At 43.6% G+C, this 23,389-nt stretch overlaps 1 protein-coding gene across 2 annotated transcripts in view; it reads left to right on the top strand.

The window, feature by feature from the left end:
• Positions 1–23,389, top strand: part of DSCAML1 (DS cell adhesion molecule like 1) — a 309,575-nt gene that overhangs the window by 81,830 nt on the left and 204,356 nt on the right. For both annotated transcript variants that reach the window (XM_073585240.1, XM_073585241.1), the window contains exon 3: positions 7,028–7,174. In XM_073585240.1, coding sequence (XP_073441341.1) covers positions 7,028–7,174 — 147 coding nt within the window. The remainder of the gene's footprint in view (positions 1–7,027; positions 7,175–23,389) is intronic.

Genomic DNA, 23,389 nt, shown 5'->3' with positions numbered 1-23,389 from the left:
GTCGCCGAGCATGGACAGCCCGCTTCAAATCATCCCACAGATGTTCAATGATATTCAGGTCTGGGGACTGGGATGGCCATTCCAGAACATTGTAATTGTTCCTCTGCATGAATGCCTGAGTAGATTTGGAGCGGTGTTTTGGATCATTGTCTTGCTGAAATATCCATCCCCTGCGTAACTTCAACTTCGTCACTGATTCTTGCACATTATTGTCAAGAATCTGCTGATACTGAGTTGAATCCATGCGACCCTCAACTTTAACAAGATTCCCGGTGCCGGCATTGGCCACACAGCCCCAAAGCATGATGGAACCTCCACCAAATTTTACTGTGGGTAGCAAGTGTTTTTCTTGGAATGCTGTGTTTTTTAGCCTCCATGCATAACGCCTTTTTGTATGACCAAACAACTCAATCTTTGTTTCATCAGTCCACAGGACCTTCTTTCAAAATGTAACTGGCTTGTCCAAATGTGCTTTTGCATACCTCAGGTGACTCTGTTTGTGGCGTGCTTGCAGAAACGGCTTCTTTCGCATCACTCTCCCATACAGCTTCTCCTTGTGCAAAGTGCGCTGTATTGTTGACCGATGTACAGTGACACCATCTGCAGCAAGATGATGCTGCAGGTCTTTGGAGGTGGTCTGTGGATTGTCCTTGACTGTTCTCACCATTCTTCTTCTCTGCCTTTCTGATATTTTTCTTGGCCTGCCACTTTTGGGCTTAACAAGAACTGTACCTGTGTTCTTCCATTTCCTTACTATGTTCCTCACAGTGGAAACTGACAGGTTAAATCTCTGAGACAACTTTTTGTATCCTTCCCCTGAAAAGCTATGTTGAATAATCTTTGTTTTCAGATCATTTGAGAGTTGTTTTGAGGAGCCCATGATGCCACTCTTCATAGGAGAATCAAATAGGAGAACTTCTTGCAAGTGGCCACCTTAAATACCTTTTCTCATGATTTGATACACCTGGCTATGAAGTTCAAAGCTCAATGAGGTTACAAAACCAATTTAGTGCTTCAGGAAGTCAGTAAAAAGTAGTTAGGAGTGTTCAAATCAAGAAAATGATAAGGATGCCCATACTTTTGCACGGTCAAATTTTGTTTAAATGCAGATTGCATATTTTCTGTTAGTACAATAAACCTCATTTGAATCCAGAAATATAACTGAGTCCATCAGTTATTAGATATATGAAACTGAAATAGCTGTTGCAAAAACCAAAATTGTTATAAAGAAAAAAGGTTAACATTAACAGGGGTGCCCAAACTTTAACATATGACTGTATAACCCCAAAGTTCAGAGGTACAGTTGCTTATAAAATGAAGCGGGGCTTACTGACATTGCCCTATTGGGGCTTATAAAGAGGGCCAAACTGTGGATGCATTGGAAGCCTAATAGTTATCTGATACACCAAGCTTAGAATTTAATAATGGGACCAATTCTTCGGATATAGTGTTGTACCTAGTAATGGCATAATCATAATCAAATGGTAAACATGCTTTTAGAGAATAAACCTGAGGATATAGCAAACACTATCAAAGCAAATTTATCCTCATATTACAGAAAACCATATATAAATAAATGGAAGACATCCAGGATAATACATGATCTGGTGCTTTTATAGTTCAAAGTACATGCTGCACAAATATAATATAAGCATCAACTACTGATTATGACCCATAAACATTGCTGTCAATGTAGTAATACAGGAACGTTCTCACCAATTATGTGGGAGTTATTTCTACCATGGTACCCCCTGTTCGGTATCTGGTGGAAGTCCATCCCATTGTCTCCCGACATGAATCTTATGTGAGGAAACATCAGGGGAGCTACACCAGGGCATGTATATGCAAGACTGCTGAATTTACTCTAGAACATGGAACAGTGTATGGGTAAGAAATGTGAACAAGCAAGCAAAATTTTCAATCACTTTTTCTACTGTTGTATACCACTAAGATAGGCAAGAAATCGCAAAATACTCTATGGATGAGTAATCTAATCCTGAAATATTTTTCTATGCTTTTTGTACAATTTACATGCCACCGTAATGCAACAATAACCATATTATACTGTACGGATGAGTCATTGAATCCATAAAAATTTATTTTATTTTGAAAGTGTAGTTGATGTACTTATACATGCATAAAGGCTTTGCAGAAAGTGCAAAGCCAGACAGAAATTATGAGAAAGGTCATCCATAGACCCCGGAGTTGTTGGAAAGCCTCCGTGTCTACCAGCCTAAGTGGCAACATTTCCACTGCAAGCAGCCTGTAAATGTGCCCATTTAGTATTTGGGCCTGTGGGTGGCTGGGAACTTTTTTGTTCCAAAGCATGGGGTAGAGACAACTGAACGCTGTTCTGGGACAAGGATTTGGAAGTGCTTGATGATGGTAAGTCAGAATGTGTAAAGGTAGGTGTAGGGCAGGCTGCATCTGTGCAAGTATTTTGGACAGGGAATTGTGAAGCACCTAGCACAGAGGAAGACACAGTGTTGTCACCCGATGGCACCAATCGTGGACCCAGGCATTCGGCCCACCGAGTTGAGTGCATAGATGACATGTGCCTGATGCTGCTGGTTATGGGTAAGTTCTTAGTGGTCAGTCCCCCGCTGATCTTAGCAAGGCACAGGTTGAAAATGGCCATTTTTTTGTATCAGAATGCTCTTTAACCCCTTCCTTACATTGGACATACTATTCCGTCCATGTGACCTGGGACCTAAGTCCCATGGACGGAATAGTACGTCACATGGAATCAGAAAGCCTCCTCAGTGCCTGACAGATCGCTGATTGCTCTGTAGGTCAAAATATGGAAAAATTATAGCTCTCAAAATGTGGTGATTCAAAAACTATTTTTACAATAAAAAGAGTCTTTTAGCGTGTGACAGCTGCCAAACATAAAAACCCGCCATAAACAGTAAATCAAACCCCCCTTTATCACCCCCTTAGATAGGGAAAAATAATAATTAAAAAAAAATGTAGGTTAGGGGTGTTTTGGGGTTAGGGTTGGAGTTAGAATTGGGGGGTTTCCACTGTTTAGGCACATCAGGGGCTCTCCAAACGCAACATGGCGTCTGATCTCATTTCCAGCCATTTCTGCATTGAAAAAGTCAAACGGTTCTTCTTCCCTTCCAAGCTCTGCCATGCACCCAATCAGTGGTTTACCCACACATATGGGGTATCAGCCTACTCAGGACAAATTGCAAAACAACTTTTGGGGTCCAATTTCCCCTATTACCCCTGGGAAAATAAAAAATTGGGGGCAAAAATTTTTTGTTTTTATTGCTCTACGTTATAAACTTCTGTGAAGTACTTTGGGGTTCAAAGTGCTCACCACACATCTAGATAAGTTCCTTGGGGGGGTCTAGTTTCTAAAATGGTGTCATTTGTGGGTGGTTTCCACTGTTTAGGCACATCAGAGGCTCTCCAAATGCGATATGGGTTCAAGCCAATTCTGCATTGAAAAAGTCAAACGGCGCTCATTCCCTTCCAAGCTCTGTCATGCGCCAAAACAGTGGTTTACCCCCACATATGGGGTATCAGCCTACTCAGGACAAATTGAACAATAACTTTTGGGGTCCTGTTTCCCTTTGGAAAATAAAAATTGGGGGTGAAAAGATCATTTTTGTGGAAAAAATATGATTTAAGGCTGTACGTTATAAACTTCTGTGAAGCCCTTGGGGATTCAAAGTTCTGACTACATATCTAGATAAGTTCCTTGGGGGGTCTAGTTTCCAAAATGGGGTCACTTGTGTGGGGTTTCCACTGTTTAGGCACATCAGGGGCTCTCCAAACGTGACATGGCGTCCAATCTCAATTCCAGCCAATTTTACATTGAAAAAGTCAAACAGCACTCTGTCCCTTTCGAACTCTGCCATGTACCGAAACAGTGGTTCCCGCCACATATCGGGTATCAGCGTACTCAGTACAATTGTACAATAACTTTTGCAGTACAATTTCTCCTGTTACCCTTGATAAAATAAGTAATTTTTTTGTGAAAAAAAGTTAAATGTTCATTCAAAAAATTCTTGTGAAGCACCTGAAGGGATAATAAACTTCTTGAATGTGGTTTTGAGTACCATCAGGGGTGCAGTTTTTAGAATGGTATCACTTTTGGGTATTTTCTATCATATAGACCAGGGTTCCCCAACTCCAGTCCTCAAGGCCCACCAACAAATCATGTTTTCAGGATTTCCTTTGTATTGCACAGGTGATGCAATTATCACCTGAGCAATACTAAGGAAATCCTGAAAACATGATCTGTTGGTGGGCCTTGAGGACTGGAGTTGGGGGAACTCTGATATAGACTCCTCAAAGTGACTTCAAATGTGATGTGGTCCCTAAAAACAAAATGGTGTTGTAAAAATGAGAAATCGCTGGTCAACTTTTAACCGTTATAACTTCCTAAGAAAAAAAAAATTTGGTTTCAAAATTGTGCTGATGTAAAGTAAATATGAGGGAAATGTTACTTATTAAGTTTTATGTGTTCGGTGATTTAAGGGCTGTAAGGTAGCGCTGTTATTCAAGTAGGGGATACTCGCTTAGCAACCACAAAACCAGATCCGGCACAGGTTTTCCATAAACAATCATAGTCCATGCGGTTTATTTAGCATCATTAACCCACAGCAACAACATAAACATCATAATGTTAACATAGCGTCCATGACAGAGTTCAGCTCTGAAATCCCTGTGGTCACACAGGTTATGCATACACAGGCTCTTCAGCCTCAGTTATCTCACCCACGTCAGGGTTTCCTCATGATTCCGTCACCATGCTGCAGACGTTCATTCCCTCCAGGGAATCATCAGGCACGTGCAGCCATTCAACATAGCGCTACTTGCTGTCAGGAAGACAGCCCCCATCTCTCCCAGACGGGGCCTTCCAAAACGGACCAACCAGGTCCCTGCATTTACCCATGTGACCTACCCTGGCCGCCTTATATGGTCCGTAGCCACGCCCACCGGGTCACATGGCTATGACCTCATCACAGGGCCTTGAACCACTCATACACATTTTACAATAGCGTTCTTAACCACCCACCTGGGTGGATTTGTAGGTAACTGATCCCTGACACATTGAAACAGCACCTCAGCAGTATCAGTATAACGGTCATTCAGTATCCTACACCTATCAGGACACAGGAAATGCTTATACTCTTGTCCTGGGACATCCACACAGCACCCCCTAGTGGACACAGTGGTCACTACACCACAGGGCATAAAAATTCAAAGTTGGAAAATTGCAAAATTTTCAAAGTTTTCGCAAAATTTCTGTTTTTTTTCACAAATAAACGCAAGTTATATGAATGAAATTTTACCGCTAATATTAAGTATAATATGTCACGAGCAAACAGTGTCAGAATCACCGGGATCCATGGAAGCGTTCCAGAGTTATTACCTCATAAAGGGACAGTGGTCAGAATTATAAAAATTGGCCCGGTCATTAACGTGCAAACCACCCTTGGGAGTAAAGGGGTTAAAAAAGAAGTCCCAGACTGGGGAACATCTTATCCCTCAGGTTACCCCACTGCCTCTTCCTGTGTGTTTCGGTGCTGCCGATCTCTCCCCTTCAGCGCTGCTGGCCTTCCTCTGCATGCCAACTTCTAAGGTTGGGTCGATGACTTTATTATACACCACCTCGTCTTCCACCTCGTGACTTAAGGCTATGTGCACACGCTGCGGATTCTGCTGCAGTTCCTCAGCGTTTTTGGCCCTGCAGACATGGTACAGTACCATGTTATGCTATGGGTTTTCAAAACCGCTGTGCCCACGCTGCGGATTTTTCTGCGCGGATTTGCTGCGGTTTACAAACCGCAGCATGTCAATTCTTTCTGCGGATTCCGCAGCGGTTTGGCACCTGTTCCATTGTCCATTCAATTTTTTCAGCCCCCACTAAAAAGCTACAGCTAGATATTTGCCAAAGGACTGCACTGGCCTAATCCCTGTCTATAGACTGGATTCTGTCACTCTCCCTGTTCCTGAAACTCTCTCCCTCCCTAGACTAAATGCATATTTTATGTGATACAAACAGGAAATCAAAAGATTAGCCCTAAGAAGGACTGTTAGTATGATGGCTCAGCCTCAGCAACAGTATTAACACTACTACAGGCCTCTGAGTCATTATACTGTGCACACAGGCCTAGACAAACACTCTCTCCCTCCAAAATGAAGTGTTGCAAAGCTATGCAATCGCGATGACCTACCACTATGATTGGTGAACGTCAGACCTGATTCAGTGCTTTTTCCCCTTTACTAATTTTTCATGTGCAGCAGCACTGTCAGTCATCCAGCTGTGCAGAGAATCGTTGCCAGCCCCTTTCAATTAAAGGGAACCTGTCAGGACATTCATGCTGTCTGAACCATGTGAAGCATGAATCATACACTGGCTGCATTATTGCAGGTATGTATGCTATATTTTGAAACGCTGTGAAACATAGTCATTTAGAGGGGTTGCCTGCCCTAAAACTGGAAGTCTGCAGTCACTCTTTATGACTGCAGACTTGTGAGTCCCCATAGGATTATTTTGTGCTGGCGTTGAGAGCTACGGATGTGTGACCACCAGTATATGATAGTCATATGCCAACTAGACGTGCACATCCTCAGTCAATACAGGTGTAGAAGCGAGGCCAGACACTTCTAGTTGGAATGTGACCGACTATTCAAAGTAGCTACAATGTTTCAAGGCAGCATGTTTCATCCATAGGTTCTCTTTAATTGCAGCGGTCCTGTAATTGCCTGCGCACTGGGTAGCGGTGCTCTGCTGTTTTTAGATTATTTATGGGGAGGTCTTCATTCTCATGTTTATTGGAGGTGGACTCTAACCTTGGACCCCCTCTCTTCATTAAGTGATGGCATAGGCTGCTGATTTGTCATCACTTTGGGATGGAAGTTGTCCTTTGATTCCTTTTACCAGGCATAGCCACCACGATAGGTTGGGTGCTTTCTCTCCTTAGGGCAATTAAATGACTTCACTGTCTAGCTGTTTAAAAAGCTACACATAGGTTTCACCTCAAGTGACAAAATGTGTGTTCCTTAGTTTTCAGGGAGCCGTACACAGTCCGTGTGGAGGACCAGAGCGCCATGCGTGGAAGTGCCGCTGTATTCAAGTGCCTCACTCAACCCTCCGTGCAGGAGTACGTCAGTGTTGTGTCCTGGGAGAAGGACACTGTATCCCTTACATCAGGTATGTCGATCACTTGTCTGCAATAACATAGCCCACTGTAATCAGATTTCATTTGCTTGGACTACATAACTCCTTTCAATGTCTACTAAGGCAGGGCAAGCCAGAAAAAGTAAAGAAATTTTTCCGGAATAAGTTTTTGCATTCTACCAAAACTATAGTAGAAGTCACTTTAAGTGTTGTATGGGATTTCTGTTGAAATGTGATGCAGAATTTTCAGTAAAATGTAAGGAATTTTTCACTTTTGCTGTGTGGTCCCATTGGGTTGCTCGATGAGTGTGACCATAACATAACTTTACATGACTTTGGTCACTCGGCTCTAGCTCTGATGCGTGAATTGTAATTGCTAATTCTTATTCAAAATGTTTAATATTTTATATTGAATATATCTTTGGTTCAGTTGCTACTCATTTGCCAATTGTTGAAATTATTGTAATTTATTTGATACATTAATGCCTGCTTAAAAAAAATGGTGAAAACATTTCTTGCTGTGAAATGTGATTTATTATAAAAAATGTTTTGAGTATTTCATAAAATGCCCATTCTCTGAATTTTCACAGACATCAGTGGTTTTGAGCAGAACATTATCTGTTAACTTTGCACATGAAAATGGCTTTGAGAGAAGTCAGAGAATAGCCAGACCGGTTTATGCTGAGGAAGGGGACCAAAGTACTAATAATCAAGTGTCACATTTTGACCTTGAAATGGATGAACTATGGTTCCACTGGACTCCATTCATGACCGCAAAGAAAGGAAACTGAGGTTCTAGTTCTTTGATGTAGTTGAACCTTCACAGAACTTTTTGATATGTCAGACGTTTTGATCATTGGTGTCCTGTGGCTGAGACTCTCATCAATTACTAAAAGAAGGGGGCAAGAAATCTCAGCCCATCGCTACTCTTCTCTAAGACTATAGGCTTTCTTTTGGGTACTGACTTCAGCCTCAGAGGAGAGCAGAGCTCGACTAAGAATGTCAACAATCAGTGGGGTGATAGCGACATGATCCCCACAATTATCGCAAAGAAGGATGCAAGTTCTAAGCCAAGCACTGCTCTCCTCCAAGACTGAAGACTAAAACACCATATATACATTAGAGTAGTGATAGCTGAACCTCAACGGCTTTGGCTGACTGTCTTAGGTGTATGGGGGTCATAGACAACATTTTCGGGGTAGATGTCAATTGGGCATGTCCAATTTTGCACTGGCGATCAATTTGTTCTCCATGACGTGTTTGTCAATGGCTCACTCTTAGAGAACACAGGAGCACTTGGCCAAACGAGCACTCCTGCATATGGAAGAGACGGCCAAAATGGCTGCCAGCTGAACAAATGGCCAAACCATCATTCTGTCAACAGTCATCTAATATGTATGGTAGCCTTTATCTGATACATTTCCCATTTAAACTGTCTTCAGTCTTGAAGGAAAGTTGCTCTTTGCTAAATTATTGTACCTTTTTGTCTTGTCAATCGGTGGGGATCTTAGCAGTTGAACCTCCAAAGATCATTGCATCTGAAATGTCTCTGACATGGGAAAGTGCAGTTACTTTTAATTGGTTTCCACTAATAGTTTTATGATAAGGCTGATTGTACACTTACCGTATTTTTGCGGGCCGATTTTGCAGCCCCAATAGCTTTCTATGGGGCCGCAAAATCGGCCCGCAAAAATTCAGTGGTGCACCGTACGGCCATGAGGGCCAGTTTTGCGGTCGTGAAAAAAGATCGATCTTGCTCGATCTTTTATAAGGCGTACGTACACAGTCCCCATTTAAATCAATGGGGCTGCAAAAGCGCCGTCACTTCCAGTTTTGTGGAACGCCGTTTTTTTTTCCAATACTATTTCCTTAGTATTGGGGAAAAAATAAAGTGGCGATCCACAAACATTTTTTGCGGCCCATTATTGCGGTGCAACACACACAATGCGGCGATATGGCCCGCAAAAATGGGCCGCAATAACGGACAGCAAAAAAAGCAGTAAAACCAGCCTAATGGTGTGGGGACTCATATGAAGTATTTTTGCTGACAACGAGGACCACTATATGGCCATAGTTTACCTATCATCTAATACATTACCATCTCAAGAGCATTCTGTTGGCACACAAATGGGATAAGCTTACTATAATGGCTGCAAAGTTGCCAATAGACCGTCTAGGGCATTGGGAGATTCATGGTGTTAATGGTATGTCTTGTCAACGTGGAGTAGGATTAAGAATCACGTTACATAAATGCCAGAAAAAATGTAGGTAGACCCAATGTACAATGGGATTAAATATAAAGGCTTTGTTTTCTAAGGCGAGTCCTAGTTGATGGAGTTGACCAGCACCAAGTCCACAAGTGGTTCCAATAGGTGGGACTTTACGATGAAGCTCCATAGTTTTCTTGTTTTTACATGATGGTCTCTGATTCCCTTGCTATTAAATATAGGGAGATCTATTACACCTGTGTGAATGCAGCTTTAGCCATTGAGATAAAAAAAATACTGTTGAATAATTGCATTTTCCATAATCCCTTTTTTTAATAGATATACAACAAATTACTGGAGAACACTCCACTGTACAAATTAAATTCATTTTATTTGACCCGGATTGAAAAAATAAAGTAGCAATTGACTTTTCAATTATGTTCGAGGATCATAAAAATGGAAATATATCATTCCATCGTTCCAGCCTGCCAGTGGTGGGATGTGACATCCTCATTTCTGTTGGATAATTGTAAGCCCAGCTTTCTATACTTTTTTTTTTTTTTTTTATAGCTACCTGATTTATGTACCTTGATATCCATAGATAATCCACTCTTCTGAAAAATACTGTTCCATTTTAATCAATGAATTTATGCAAAGAGTAAATTGTAGCAGAACATTGTAAGATTATTTCAGGCCACTACACACATTAGATTAATGTCAGTCGAACCCTCCAATTTCGGTGGGACTGGCTAACTTTCTAATTGGTGACTCATGACTCTCCTCTCCTCCTCCAGATGATGTTGGGGGAAAGAAGAATCATGTTGGATTTGTTGCCCGATCTTGGCAGAGTCCTACTATGCGCTTTCCATTGGAAATACATGCATGCGTGGCCGAATTGAGTGCATCATGGTCACGTTAGTAGATTCATTGTCACAATGGAGCATTTTGATTTTTGGTTGCAGTGTAGCCTAAAGTTTGCTTTCTGTTAACATCCCCAAATTCGTCCATGGGGTCCTCTGGACACAAAGTGACTGTTCAAACCAAGCAACCTTCACATGGGTAACCTTTGCGTTGGGCCTTCAGTTTAATCTCGAACCGTGGTGACTTGACGGTTGAATGATCTGTACTGAGATCAATCTTGTGCAAGCCTAGGTTGGTCCACCAAGGTCTTGATGGTATCAAGTCATCAGGTTACTGGTCTTCCTCTTCGCCTTGTTCCTTCTATTCTTCTGACCATGATGTCCTTCTCCAGTGATTGCTCTCATCGTATAATGTGTCCAAAGTAGGCAAGTCATATCTTGATGATCCTTGCTTCGAGTGACATGTCTGGCTTGATTTGGTTCAAAGTTGATTTGTTTGTTTGTTCTTGGTATTTTATAACATCCTTATCCAGAACCACATTTCGAAGGTATCGATTCTTCTTCTGTCTTGTTTCTTTTTCGGCCGGGTTTCTCATCCATATTACCACAGAAAAGACCAAACTATATATGATCCGTGTCTTTTGTCGACAGTGAAATGTTCCTCGTTGTTTAGACCTTGACCAGTGACTTCATTGTTGATTTGTCCATAGCTATTCTTCTGTTAACTTCTGTTGTCATTGTTGCATCTTGAGTTATCATTGATCCCAGTAGATCAAAGACCTTTACAACTTCCAGTTTGTCGCCGTCCATCTTAAATGTGTCCCTGTCATACTTGGCAGTAGTCAATATCATTGTCATCTTTGTGTTGGGTTGCAGTCCCATGTTCAAGCTTTACATCTTGACACGCCGTAATAAGTCCTACAGTGCACTTTTCCACTCCTCTCTTCCTTGATTGACAGTTATGCAGAAGCCTAAGGAAGGCAGAAATGGCTTGGAAGGTGCACTGACCTGTTTACCCATGCTAACAGTGCACTGAGCGCCTGTGCTTGGTTTGAACGGTCAATTTGTATTGAGAAATTAATTAATTTTTAAAAAATACTGAAAAATTTTAGGTGTAGGTACCTTTTAAGTCCTCACTGTCTTAATTGCAGGCTGCAATCCTGGTATAATTTGAGCCACATACTCCATTTTTCTTGGATGAGCTTTCACCATGATATGTGCTGTAAAAGTTACATATATTAATACAATATATTAATACTATATACATTTTTCTACAAAGTAGTTTCATTATTCCTAACCTTACCTCTCATGGCACCAGTCTTTTTTAGTACAGTGTGGAACTAATTTGATGTTTCTTCCATTCATTTTATTACCGTTTGCTTATATTTGTACATCTTGAACAACAAAAACTCTCACTGTCGCCCTGATCCACTCCCGCCTGGACTACTGTAATGCTCTATTAATTGGCCTCCCTCTCACTCGACTCTCCCCTCTCCAGTCTATCCTTAATGCAGCAGCCAGGGTTGTCCATCTGGCTAATCGTTACTCAGACGCGTCCGCTCTTCGCCAGTCGTTACACTGGCTGCCAATTCATTACAGGGTACAATTCAAAGTACTTGTTCTCACCCACAAAGCTCTCCACAGTGCGGCACCCCCTTACATCTCCTCCCTCATTTCTGTCTATCGGCCTAACCGACCGCTGCGCTCTGCAAATGACTTTCGACTAACCTCTGCCCTAATCCGCACCTCCCACTCCCGACTCCAAGACTTCTCCCGTGCTGCGCCAATTCTCTGGAATGCTCTACCCCAAGATATTAGGACCATCCACAATTTGCATAGTTTTAGGCGCTCGCTCAAAACACATTTGTTCAGAGCGGCCTATCACATTCAGTAATCAAAGTCATGTTATGTGTGTGTGTGTGTGTGTGTGTAGCCCATTCACTATCTCCATCTAACCCCCACCCCCTGAAGATGGCCGGACCATCATTGTAAATACATCATTGTAAATACAAACCTGTGCTTTGTATCTCCCCCACCTCATTGTAGATTGTAAGCTCCCACGAGCAGGGTCGTCTTATTTCGCTTTAATTATTGTATTGTTAACGTTGTTACTTATGACTGTTGTGTTTGAAACTGTTCAACTGTAAAGCGCTGCGGAATATGTTGGCGCTATATAAATAAAGATTATTATTATTATTATTATTATTATTATTATTATTATTGAAATAGATCATTATCTGTGTAAGTTTTCCATGAACCTGCGACATAAGACGCACCATTGATCAGCAAAAACACATTGAGTCACTAGCAAATTAAATGCGGTGGCAAACATACTGCAGGACCCTGAGTAATCCCATAGATCCATCAGACGCCCAGATGGGACACCTTCCCTATTCGATATACAGGTGCGCAGCTAATTATAAGGCTATTAGAGGCAAATACTATTACTGGTAATGCTAACAATGAGGCTATAATTAGTGCCGAACAGGCACAGGTGCAAAAACGCATCGGGGGTGGGGAAGAATGCCGTCCTGTTTTCTGTATATAGCAATATATGTATTGTTACCCTCGAGAGAACTAAGCCTCTATATAACACCTGTGACCACTTCTGTACTATGCTCATGATTTGTACTCATTATTGTAGCATAAGGTAATATCACTGGATAAAAAATAAAGCAATCTTGGTTTATAGTCATTGCTATTCTCATTATACAATGATTAATGACTACCTTAAAAAAATCCAACTGCTTTAAGTGCACAGACTGATCTGATATGTCCAGGAACTGTCTCTATTCTCATGCTCTGTGTGTTCTGAGCAGTTAGCCTTTATCAGCATTCTGCCAGCACGTTTGTTGTTGGAACTTCCTTTCCTCTCACTTCCCAGTATGCATTGCTTTTGTCATTGTCCAATTGCTTGTCTGCAACAACTCCAAAGCTGTTTTCTCAGTGATGCCGGAATACAGTTTGACAGACAGGAGAGCGGAGAGAGATAAAGACCCGCCTCTGCTTGCTGTAGAGAGACAAAGACCCGCCCCTGCATGCTGTAGAGAGACAAAGACCCGCCCCTGCCTCCTGTAGAGGGGCAAAGACCCTCCCCAGGCTCCTGTAGAGGGGCAAAGACCCTCCCCAGGCTCCTGTAGAGGGGCAAAGATCCGCCCCAGGCTCCTGTAGAGGGGCCAAGATCCGCCCCAGGCTCCTGTAGAGGGGCAAAGACCCGCCCCAGCCTCCTGTAGAGGGGCAAAGACCTGCCCCAGCCTCCTGTAGAGGGGCAAAGACCCTCCCCAGGCTCCTGTAGAGGGGCAAAGATCCGCCCCAGGCTCCTGTAGAGGGGCAAAGATCCGCCCCAGGCTCCTGTAGAGGGGCAAAGACCCTCCCCAGCCTCCTGTAGAGGGGCAAAGACCCGCCCCAGCCTCCTGTAGAGGGGCAAAGACCCCCCCCCAGCTGCCTGTAGAGGGGCAAAGGCCCTCCCCAGCTGCCTGTAGAGGGGCAAAGGCCCTCCCCAGCTGCCTGTAGAGGGGCAAAGATCCGCCCCAGGCTCCTGTAGAGGGGCAAAGACCCGCCCCAGGCTCCCGTAGAGGGGCAAAGACCCGCCCCAGGCTCCTGTAGAGGGGCAAAGACCCGCCCCAGGCTCCTGTAGAGGGGCAAAGACCCGCCCCAGGCTCCTGTAGAGGGGCAAAGACCCGCCCCAGGCTCCTGTAGAGGGGCAAAGACCCGCCCCAGGCTCCTGTAGAGGGGCAAAGACCCGCCCCAGGCTCCTGTAGAGGGGCAAAGACCCGCCCCAGGCTCCTGTAGAGGGGCAAAGACCCGCCCCAGGCTCCTGTAGAGGGGCAAAGACCCGCCCCAGGCTCCTGTAGAGGGGCAAAGACCCGCCCCAGGCTCCTGTAGAGGGGCAAAGACCCGCCCCAGGCTCCTGTAGAGGGGCAAAGACCCGCCCCAGGCTCCTGTAGAGGGGCAAAGACCCGCCCCAACCTCCTGTAGAGGGGCAAAGACCCGCCCCAGGCTTCTGTAGAGGGGCAAAGACCCGCCCCAGGCTCCTGTAGAGGGGCAAAGACCCGCCCCAGGCTCCTGTAGAGGGGCAAAGACCCGCCCCAGGCTCCTGTAGAGGGGCAAAGACCCTCCCCAGCCTTCTGTAGAGAGGCAAAGACCCGCCCCAACCTTCTGTAGAAGGGCAAAGACCCGCCCCAGCCTCCTGTTGGCATCATATGGCAGTATGTACAGTGACTATGACTCTACCATGAAGTCTGAGGGCACATCCACATGAGTTGAGCTTGTTTCGGATAGCTCCACAGTAAATTTGACCCAGAATTTGTTGGGAAACGTGACCAGAAAATCTGCACAAAATCTTTTTTATTTTAGCGCTGATTTATTGTCTCTGTGTCTTGGCCTCCAGTTTTGACATTTTGTGACCGATGCAGCCTGTATTTGACCCGTGACGCGTCATCACTGGAGGCTGCAACAGAGAAATTGGCATTGGTGAAACAGTTATTTTACTACAAATCCCCTGGATATCTCCAGAAAAATCTGTCCAACTAGATGAGATTTGTTCGATTGTGATCCACTTTGTGTCTAAAAATACAGAACATAAGGAGAAAAGTTGACTAGGCCTCATTTATCAAAAATGTCTTTGTTGTTTTGCTATGTAATCTGAGGACAGCAGGAGATAGAGACTGAAATACAGAATTTAGTGATGTGTCACCTGTCAAAGTGCCTGCTGTAGTTTACTAATTGTGAAGGATTTATCACTGAGAGATCACCATTGCCAGGTTAATCTGACTCTGCTCTCTCCTGTGATAGGCAGCTCACTGTCTATGGACATTGTACATGGTGTGGGCGGAGTTATCTGTAGTGTGGGCGGGGTTAGCGTTCTCAGCTCTGCTTTATTGTAAATCTAAAAGCTCTGGTTGTGTCAGAACTGCTGCTCCCAGTAATCTAAGTGATGCATCACTGGATTCACTGGTCTCTTTGCCTACATTATGCTGCTCTCAGATAGGGTAGAAAAAAACTGCTGGCAGATTTAACTTCACATCATTTATTACTGTAATATATAAAAAAAATTCACATGCAAAAAAAAACTGTCTTTGTTCTTAGCAACCAATCATAGCTCAGCTTTCATTTTTTAAACAGTTCTGATAACATGAAAGCTGCTCTGTGATTGATTGCTATGGGTAATCAGGACGATTTTTCCTTTTAGACAGTTTTTCGTAAATCTGGCGAATTGAGAATAACCAAAAAGGGAACAAAATGAGTTATTTCCAGTGTTTTGGGGTTAGATATGGTTCATATATTTATGTCCGGACATTGTTGAACTCAGGATTGTCTTGAATTTGATTACTATACATGTTTAATAGTTTACTATTTTATGTCCCATAATGGCACTGATAAATTTTATTTACTGACCCATTGTGACCTCTGTTGTCTATAGGATGTTGAATTAGGGTTTGGGGTATATTGGGGCTGATTGGGGGGTGGGGGGGATGAATATGAAGCGCTTAGAGATCTTCCCTGTGAGGCCTGGCGTGATTCTTATCTCGTTGCCATGGTAACGGGAAAAGAAGGTGCGAGATGTTTTCATTTTCTGTGTTAATTCAGATATTCAGATGAAGTTGTGAGCCGTGCATAGAAAGGAGAGAGAGAGAGGAGACGAGAACAGGGAAGGAGGGAACAAAGGAAGGAACGGGGGCTCGGGGACCGAGGGCTGTGATTGATAGAGGGATGTGAGAGAATATTAGAAGTAGGGAAGAAATCAGGAAAAAATAGGAAGAAGCAGCAGTTAGAGGAAAATGGAGATCAGATGAAGAGGAGATGGGAAACTAGTGCTGGCGAAGCCATGTTCTGTCCTTGTCAGATTGATTACATGGTCCATGTGGCTAATAACGTGTCCTGGGCGGCACGTTAGACCTTCATACTTCTACTGAAGGTGCCCATAAGCCGGGCGAATGATCTATTCCTCCTGGGCACTTATACACGGGCATGCGATCTTACCCAACTCCCAATTGACATGCGTGCTCCGTTTTGGCGAGTGTGCATAAGCGCACAATTGGGAGACAATTGCCAGGAAAAAGTCAACCTGTTCAATCCTTTTTTATCCTTATTAGCTATTCCTCCTTAATTAGCTTGATTAGCGAAGTGTATAGGGCCACTTTATAAGCTTTTCCACCTTCACGAGAAAAATCGTCTTTCCTTAAATGAATGTATTTTGGACTAAAAATTGTTTTTGCCATTGGGCTTCAGTACAAATGTTGCACCGTTTGGCTTTTACGGGCTCTTTGTTTCCCTGCAAATTTAAATTTGATGTGGTCCATAGTCATTAACTAGCTGAGAGGAGCTCAGAAAATGACAGATAAGAGTTATAAACCCCAGGAGAATAAGCTCGCTGCCGGATCCTCCGTTAACTCATCCTGCAACAAGCTATACACAGTGCAACATACAAAGGGCAAACGGTACAACATTTTTAATATGAAAGTGCACTTGCAAAATAAATGAAAAGTTAGCTTCAAATGCATGCATTTTAAGTAAGAATAAAAAGAAAATGATTGAAGCCAAATGTGGACAACCCCCTTTTAAAGGGTTATTCCCAGTGATGAGCTATTTGTTAGGCAGACATTCAGCCTTGGTGACTCGAGCATATATTTTGAGTACGCCAAAATACTCCATTAGGACATGAGCATGCTCAGATAACACCTCCGAGCATGTTCGCTCATCCCAACACAACTTGTCACCTATCCACAGGATAATTCATAACCCGCTGATTGCTGAACTCTGGCAATCTTAAGCCCTGAAAGCCCTCCCGTGAGTGCGGTAATCACCAGACTCCATTCATTGTCTGTTGGACTGATAGAGACAGCCAAGTACAGCAGTCGGCAGTCTTAAAGACAATGAATTGAGCAGTGGTGTGCATGTCTGGTCATCCAATGATTCAAGTAGGGAATTTCAGAGCCTTGTTCCCTGGATAGGTTGGAGTCCCAGTAGCTGGACCTCAGTATCTATGGACAGGTGATAACTTTTAAACCTTGTATGGGGGACATCTACAGGAAATGTCACTTGCAGCAGAAAAAAATTATTGCAGATTCACTGGGGAATTTGCGGAAAAATCTACATGCAGACTTTGTTGTAAATTTGCAGCAAATTTCACCCTATGTTGCGTTGCAAATTTGCAGTAAAAATCTCAACCATAAATTGACATACTGACACTGTTGCTAAAATCTCATCCGCCTTGCTGCTATTGGAACATGCTGCAGATTTTCCACTTGTAAAATCTGCATGGAAAATGAGTTTTGTGTGACCGGACCCTGTATAAGCAAGATACAAGAAGAATCATGCAATGGGATGCCAGACTCTCTCGTAGCAGGAGATTTCTTGCAAGGTTGTGCTGCCAAAAAATATAAAAACAGACGTTCGAGGCTAAGGTTTGATATTCCATTTTGCTGATGAGTGCAGCCATTTTTGAGAACCGGATGTGCAGCCCTATTGGTTACTTTGTAACCGATTCTGTAAATCTGCTGTTCTACTGATCATTGCTAAACTCAGCTCTGCTACATCTTTAGATGGTTGACTGCGTCCCAGAGAATTGCTTTATGGCATGCACATACCCGTATGATGTGGCAGAGTTCTCATTACTGCCTTACAAATATTCTTTCCAATCTCTTGTTTTCCACCCCGGCTATGCAGATCACTGATGAATATTTCAGTCCAGATGCCATTTTTTTCCTCGTATTTTCTTTATTATGTAAATGATTTGGCCTCATTATTGGTTGGGAATTGATGGTACACGAGCTAATGAGATCAGCAGCAGCAGCTGTCATATATGCCAAGTATGTGAGCTGCCTATTTGTATACCTTCTGTCAGAGAGACATATACATATTTGTGCCAATACCTCCCTTATGACAGGCGGGCACATTACAGGAGAATATGTCCCTTTGTCTCAGGTAGGATTTGTACAGTTATTGGGGCTCTTCCGCATCAGGAGGTGATAGGTGCTGATGATGTAGAGTCTGTCAGCCCCATACCAGGTCTTGTGTATGCCCAGCGGGTATCGTACACTTGTTCTACTAATTAGGAACTATCAATACATTGCAAGCATCCGTCAGTTCTCTAATCTGCAGCGCTTTTCACCAGCCAATGTGGAACTGGCGCTATATAACACCTCTACTGACATAGTTTGTACTTTATTTTTTAATTTTTCAATAAATACCGTATATACTCGAGTATAAGTCGAGTTTTTCAGCCCCCTTTTGGGGCTGAAAAAGACCCCCCTCGACTTATATTCGGGTCACGGTGCCAACTTACCTGGTCCCCGTCATCTCCACGGTCCCAGTCGTCTCCGCGGTCCCCGGTGTTCGTCTGCGGTCCTCTGCAGTGTCCTGGCGGCGGCGGCGGGTGATGATAGGGCCTCGGTGGCGTTCAAAATCTCTGCGCGCCGCTCTCTCCCGTCCTCCGGCAGTGACGTACAGGGGACGCGATGACGTGGACAGCACGCGCCCTCTGCCTTAGTCACTGAGGAGCCGGCGACGCTCAGGAGCAGCTGTCATCAACGTAGGTTAGTATATAGTGTTTTTTGTTTTTTTTTTAAATTCCAGCAGGGGCAGCGGCAGCAACATGATAGGATTACCAGTAATCCTATCACTTTGGGGGCAGCATTACGGTATTTGGGCCACCATTCACTGTGCAGCATTTATGGGGGCATATGTTGTGCAGCGTTATTTGGGCCACCATTCACTGTGCAGCATTTTGGGGGCATACTGTATGTTGTGCAGCATTATTTGGGCCACCATTCACTGTGCAGCATTTTGGGGGCATACTGTATGTTGTGCAGCATTATTTGGGCCACCATTCACTGTGCAGCATTTTGGGGGCATACTGTATGTTGTGCAGCATTATTTGGGCCAGCATTCACTGTGCAGCATTTTGGGGGCATACTGTATGTTGTGCAGCATTATTTGGGCCAGCATTCACTGTGCAGCATTTTGGGGGCATACTGTATGTTGTGCAGCATTAAATTTACCAGTATCTTCGGCAATTCCTACCCTAGACTTATACTCGAGTCAATAAGTTTTCCCAGGTTTTTGAGGCAAATTTAGGGGGGTCGACTTATACTCGGATCGACTTATACTCGAGTATATACGGTAAGTGATATATTTTATATTTTAATATAAATGTTTAATATTACACATGGAGTAAGTGAAATCTTCCCATCTTTCTGTGTTTGTTTCTAAACCCGGTGCTAATGCAAAATGCTAAGAAAACTTGCCCTTAAATATAGCCTAATGTCCAGGAGTGGAAACCTGGAATCTAGTGTTTCCTATGTATTCTAAGTGATACCGTAACTTGCTGATCGCTGGGGACCCCCACCGATCCTGAGAACTGGGTTCTCCAGAGCCTCATCTGAATTGAACAACCTTTGAGCATGAGCACCATCACTTTTTTTTGCTTGTGTATGGGGCTGTCGGACCCCCAGTCATCAGCAAGTTTTCAGCTACAGGTAATGACTTTCAAGCTTGATATAAACCCTTTAAAGGGATCTGTCACTAGGATTTCAGTCCCCAAACTATTTATATGTGCATGCAGCTCTTTCAAAGCTAAGTCCATCAATACCTTTACCCAGGCAGTCTTATCCTCTGGTACTGAGAAATCAGCATTTAAATTGATATGGAGTTGCCTCTGGTAGATCTGAAGCCTCTGTCACTCCAGCTCTATTCTCTGCCCAGCTCCACCTCCTCCTGCTTGATGTTCTATGACACTCAGTCCTGTCAAAATTTGGGAAATTGTTCTTGTGATCAGTGAGATATCGATTAAATATGTGTGTATGTCCGTGCATATAGATATATTTAAAGTGTGTATACAGTATAGCGTTATAGTTAGGTAGATAAATCTATATATTCACATATATAATGTAAGATTACAGCTGAACAAGTCCTGGATGGGAGGTATGTTTCACTGAGGTGACTAACTTTGGTGATATACGACCTGGAGAATTGGGTTCTAATAGAGATAGTGCTGAGAGGTTTTTTTCTTTTTTTTTTTTAATGGGCCTTTATTTTGGGTCCAGGTTCTGGGAACAGTCAGAAAAGCTGTGTGGGACTGGTTTTTTCCATACTTCACTTCCATGCCTTGGGATGCCTTATTTAAGGTAGTTCAGCTGCCTCATTCAGGTTCTGTGAATGAAGGTGGAAAGACCTGTGATCCTGTGCAGATTAACATGTGGAGACCTTTGTAAACTGGTGCATCTGTGGGACTATTTATTTTATAACATTTTTCTGGAGAAAGGCTGTTTCTTTATATCTTTGAATGAAAATTTATGGGCTGCAATAAATCCACCTCTTTTGCACCAAACAACTTTGTGCCTTTATCAGACTGCTGCCAGAGAAGGGTGAACCCCCTTTACTAGATACAGTAGATCTATTCATCCATGCCAACCACATTGATAAAAAGTTAGTCTCTCCACACTCTGTAATAAATGTATGACCCTTGCGGCTACGAGGCTGGAGATCTTGTGTCTTCTGTCTCGAGAACTAAATACCTTTTCTACTCCCTGTCAGACATGGTGAATGTTTGTGTATGCCTCCTGTCAGCATTACTAAGAATCTGTGTACTCCTCCTGTCAGAAATATTGAGTATCTGTGTACACATGCAGTCAGTAATACTATGCATTTTGTTCCCAGCATTTGTCTATGATACTACAAGGCTGAATTGCTCTAAAATGAGACTGTTTACCTGGAGCTTTACACGAGTTCATCCATTTTAGACCATTTTATTATTGCTAAATGAAATGTATTGCTGTCATCTGTTCAGTTTATAGACATTTTATGCACCCTAAGTAGCATCGTTATTGTCCGTGTGTATGCTGTTGTATGAGCAATGCATCGGGTGCAAAAGCTGCAACTAGGCAGCGCCACCCCACCGACCTGCCCTATAAGCCTCACCGCTGTCATTCATTGTGCTGTGTATGAATGTTTAGTATATTTAGCACCTGATATCTATGGCACTGTCATTGGTACGGTATAAGGTAGTATGATTTTCCTGTTTCTGGTTGTCAGTGGTACTGTGAGCACTTGGGACCAAATGGCCAATGATACAGGTCCAGTCCCATTGACTGGGAAAGGTAGACATTACTTAGTCAACCAATTTAAAAAGTTTTTCCAGGAATACCCATTAATGGTCTATTCTGTATGCCAACCACATTATATGACCGTCTACTAAGCTCTCTAATTTCGACAGCACATGCGGACTATCTAATATGTATGGTAGTGCAGAGAATTGCCCAGGTTGTCAGATGCTGGGAAGGAAGAAGGTCAGGTTGGGATTGGCCTATGGACATTATCAATGATCCACAGTGCGATCTCTGGGGGTCTTACTGCTAGGATCACACACAAAGGTCCTGTGTTTGAATGGAGCGGCATTCACTGCTAGGATCCCACTAAGCACAGGAATGGGTCCTGTGTATGAATGGAGCAGCACCGTATCGGTTCCTTCAAAGTACTGACAGAGATAGCTGTTAATTCTATGGGGCAGGAAATCCGCATTCTCATAAACAGTACTGTAGAATCTCTAGTAATCATAAAGTACATACGGTAACTTTCAGCTGAACTTTCTGTATGGTAGTGCCCTGAATTGCCCAGGTGACGTGTTTGGGAGGAGAGAGCGGACAAGATGAAGTTATATACTTTACAATGTAATTTTCCTCCTCCTGAAGCCCTAGATGACCCTTTCATTACACCCATAAAGTATGTTGTTAACAAGAGTGCCCCATAAATGCTGTATGACACCCCCACAATGAATTTCTTCACAGTACTCTCCACATGTACAGTAAGATGACCCTACTGTACCCCACCTCGATTCTCCCAGCAAAGCATGATGACCCACAACCCAACACACTGATATCCCTGATACCCCAAATGTGACCCCCACACAGCCCTCCATGCAGTATAATGGCCCCCACACTTCTCCACACTGTACAATAGCATGCACTAACCCTCAAGTCCAGTATAATAGCCCCTACACAGCCCTCCAGAGTATGATGGACCTACCACAAACGTTCACACTATATTTGCTTGCATACAGTATAATGGCCCCCACATAGCCCTCCAAATATAATGGTCCCCACACAGCCCTCCAAATATAATAATGGCTCCCACATAGCCCTCTAATATAATAATGGCTCCCACATAGCCCTTCAAATATTAGAATGGTCCCCAAATAGCCTTCCATATAGTTTATTGTGCCTCACATTGCCTTCCATATAGTATAATGCACTCCCCTAGTCCTCCATAGAGTATAATGCACTCCCCATAGTGCTCCATAGTAGGGTTCCCCAACTCCAGTCCTCAAGGCCCACCAACAGATCATGTTTTCAGGATTTCCTTAATATTGCTCAGGTGATAATTGCTTCACCTGTGCAATACAAAGGAAATCCTGCAAACATGATCTGTTGGTGGGCCTTAAGGACTGGAGTTGGGGAACCCTGCTCCATAGAGTGTAATGCACTCCCCATAGTCCTCCATAGAGTGTAATGCACTCCCCATAGTCCTCCATAGAGTGTAATGCACTCCCCATAGTCCTCCATAGAGTGTAATGCACTCCCCATAGTCCTCCATAGAGTGTAATACACTTCCCATAGTCCTCCATAGAGTGTAATGCATCCCCATAGTCCTCCATAGAGTGTAATGCACTCCCCATAGTCCTCCATAGAGTGTAATGCACTCCCCATAGTCCTCCATAGAGTGTAATGCACTCCCCATAGTCCTCCATAGAGTGTAATGCACTCCCCATAGTCCTCCATAGAGTGTAATGCAATCCCCATAGTCCTCCATAGACTATTTCAGCCAGCACAATGTATTCACTGGTTTTACAAAATACAGTACTCGCCTCTCCTCCTCATTCTGCAACGAGCATTCCAAAGTGTTGCACATTTCAGGGCAGCGGGCACCAAATAGTGACGTCATCACACCTGCTGCGCTGAGACGTCAGACGCCGAGGAAGAATGATGGAAGAGGGATTGTCAGCTGACACTCCATCCTCCATCGTTGCTTACAACTGTATCGGCATCCAGGATTTCCCCTGGGCTCATGGGCCCCATAGCAGTTGCGGCCATTGGCGGTACGCCACTGGTTTCCGTGCCCTCTATTTGAAAGGAGTGATACTGAGCAAAAGTGACCACTACTCCATTCAAAGTTTACAGAATTGA

The sequence above is a fragment of the Dendrobates tinctorius genome, unplaced genomic scaffold (genome assembly GCF_039654945.1).
Source record: "Dendrobates tinctorius isolate UK_male_01 unplaced genomic scaffold, ASM3965494v1 ptg000086l, whole genome shotgun sequence".
Classification (NCBI taxonomy): domain Eukaryota; kingdom Metazoa; phylum Chordata; class Amphibia; order Anura; family Dendrobatidae; genus Dendrobates; species Dendrobates tinctorius.
The sequence above is the reverse complement of the archived record's forward strand: the minus strand, read 5'-3'. Positions and strand labels throughout refer to the sequence as shown.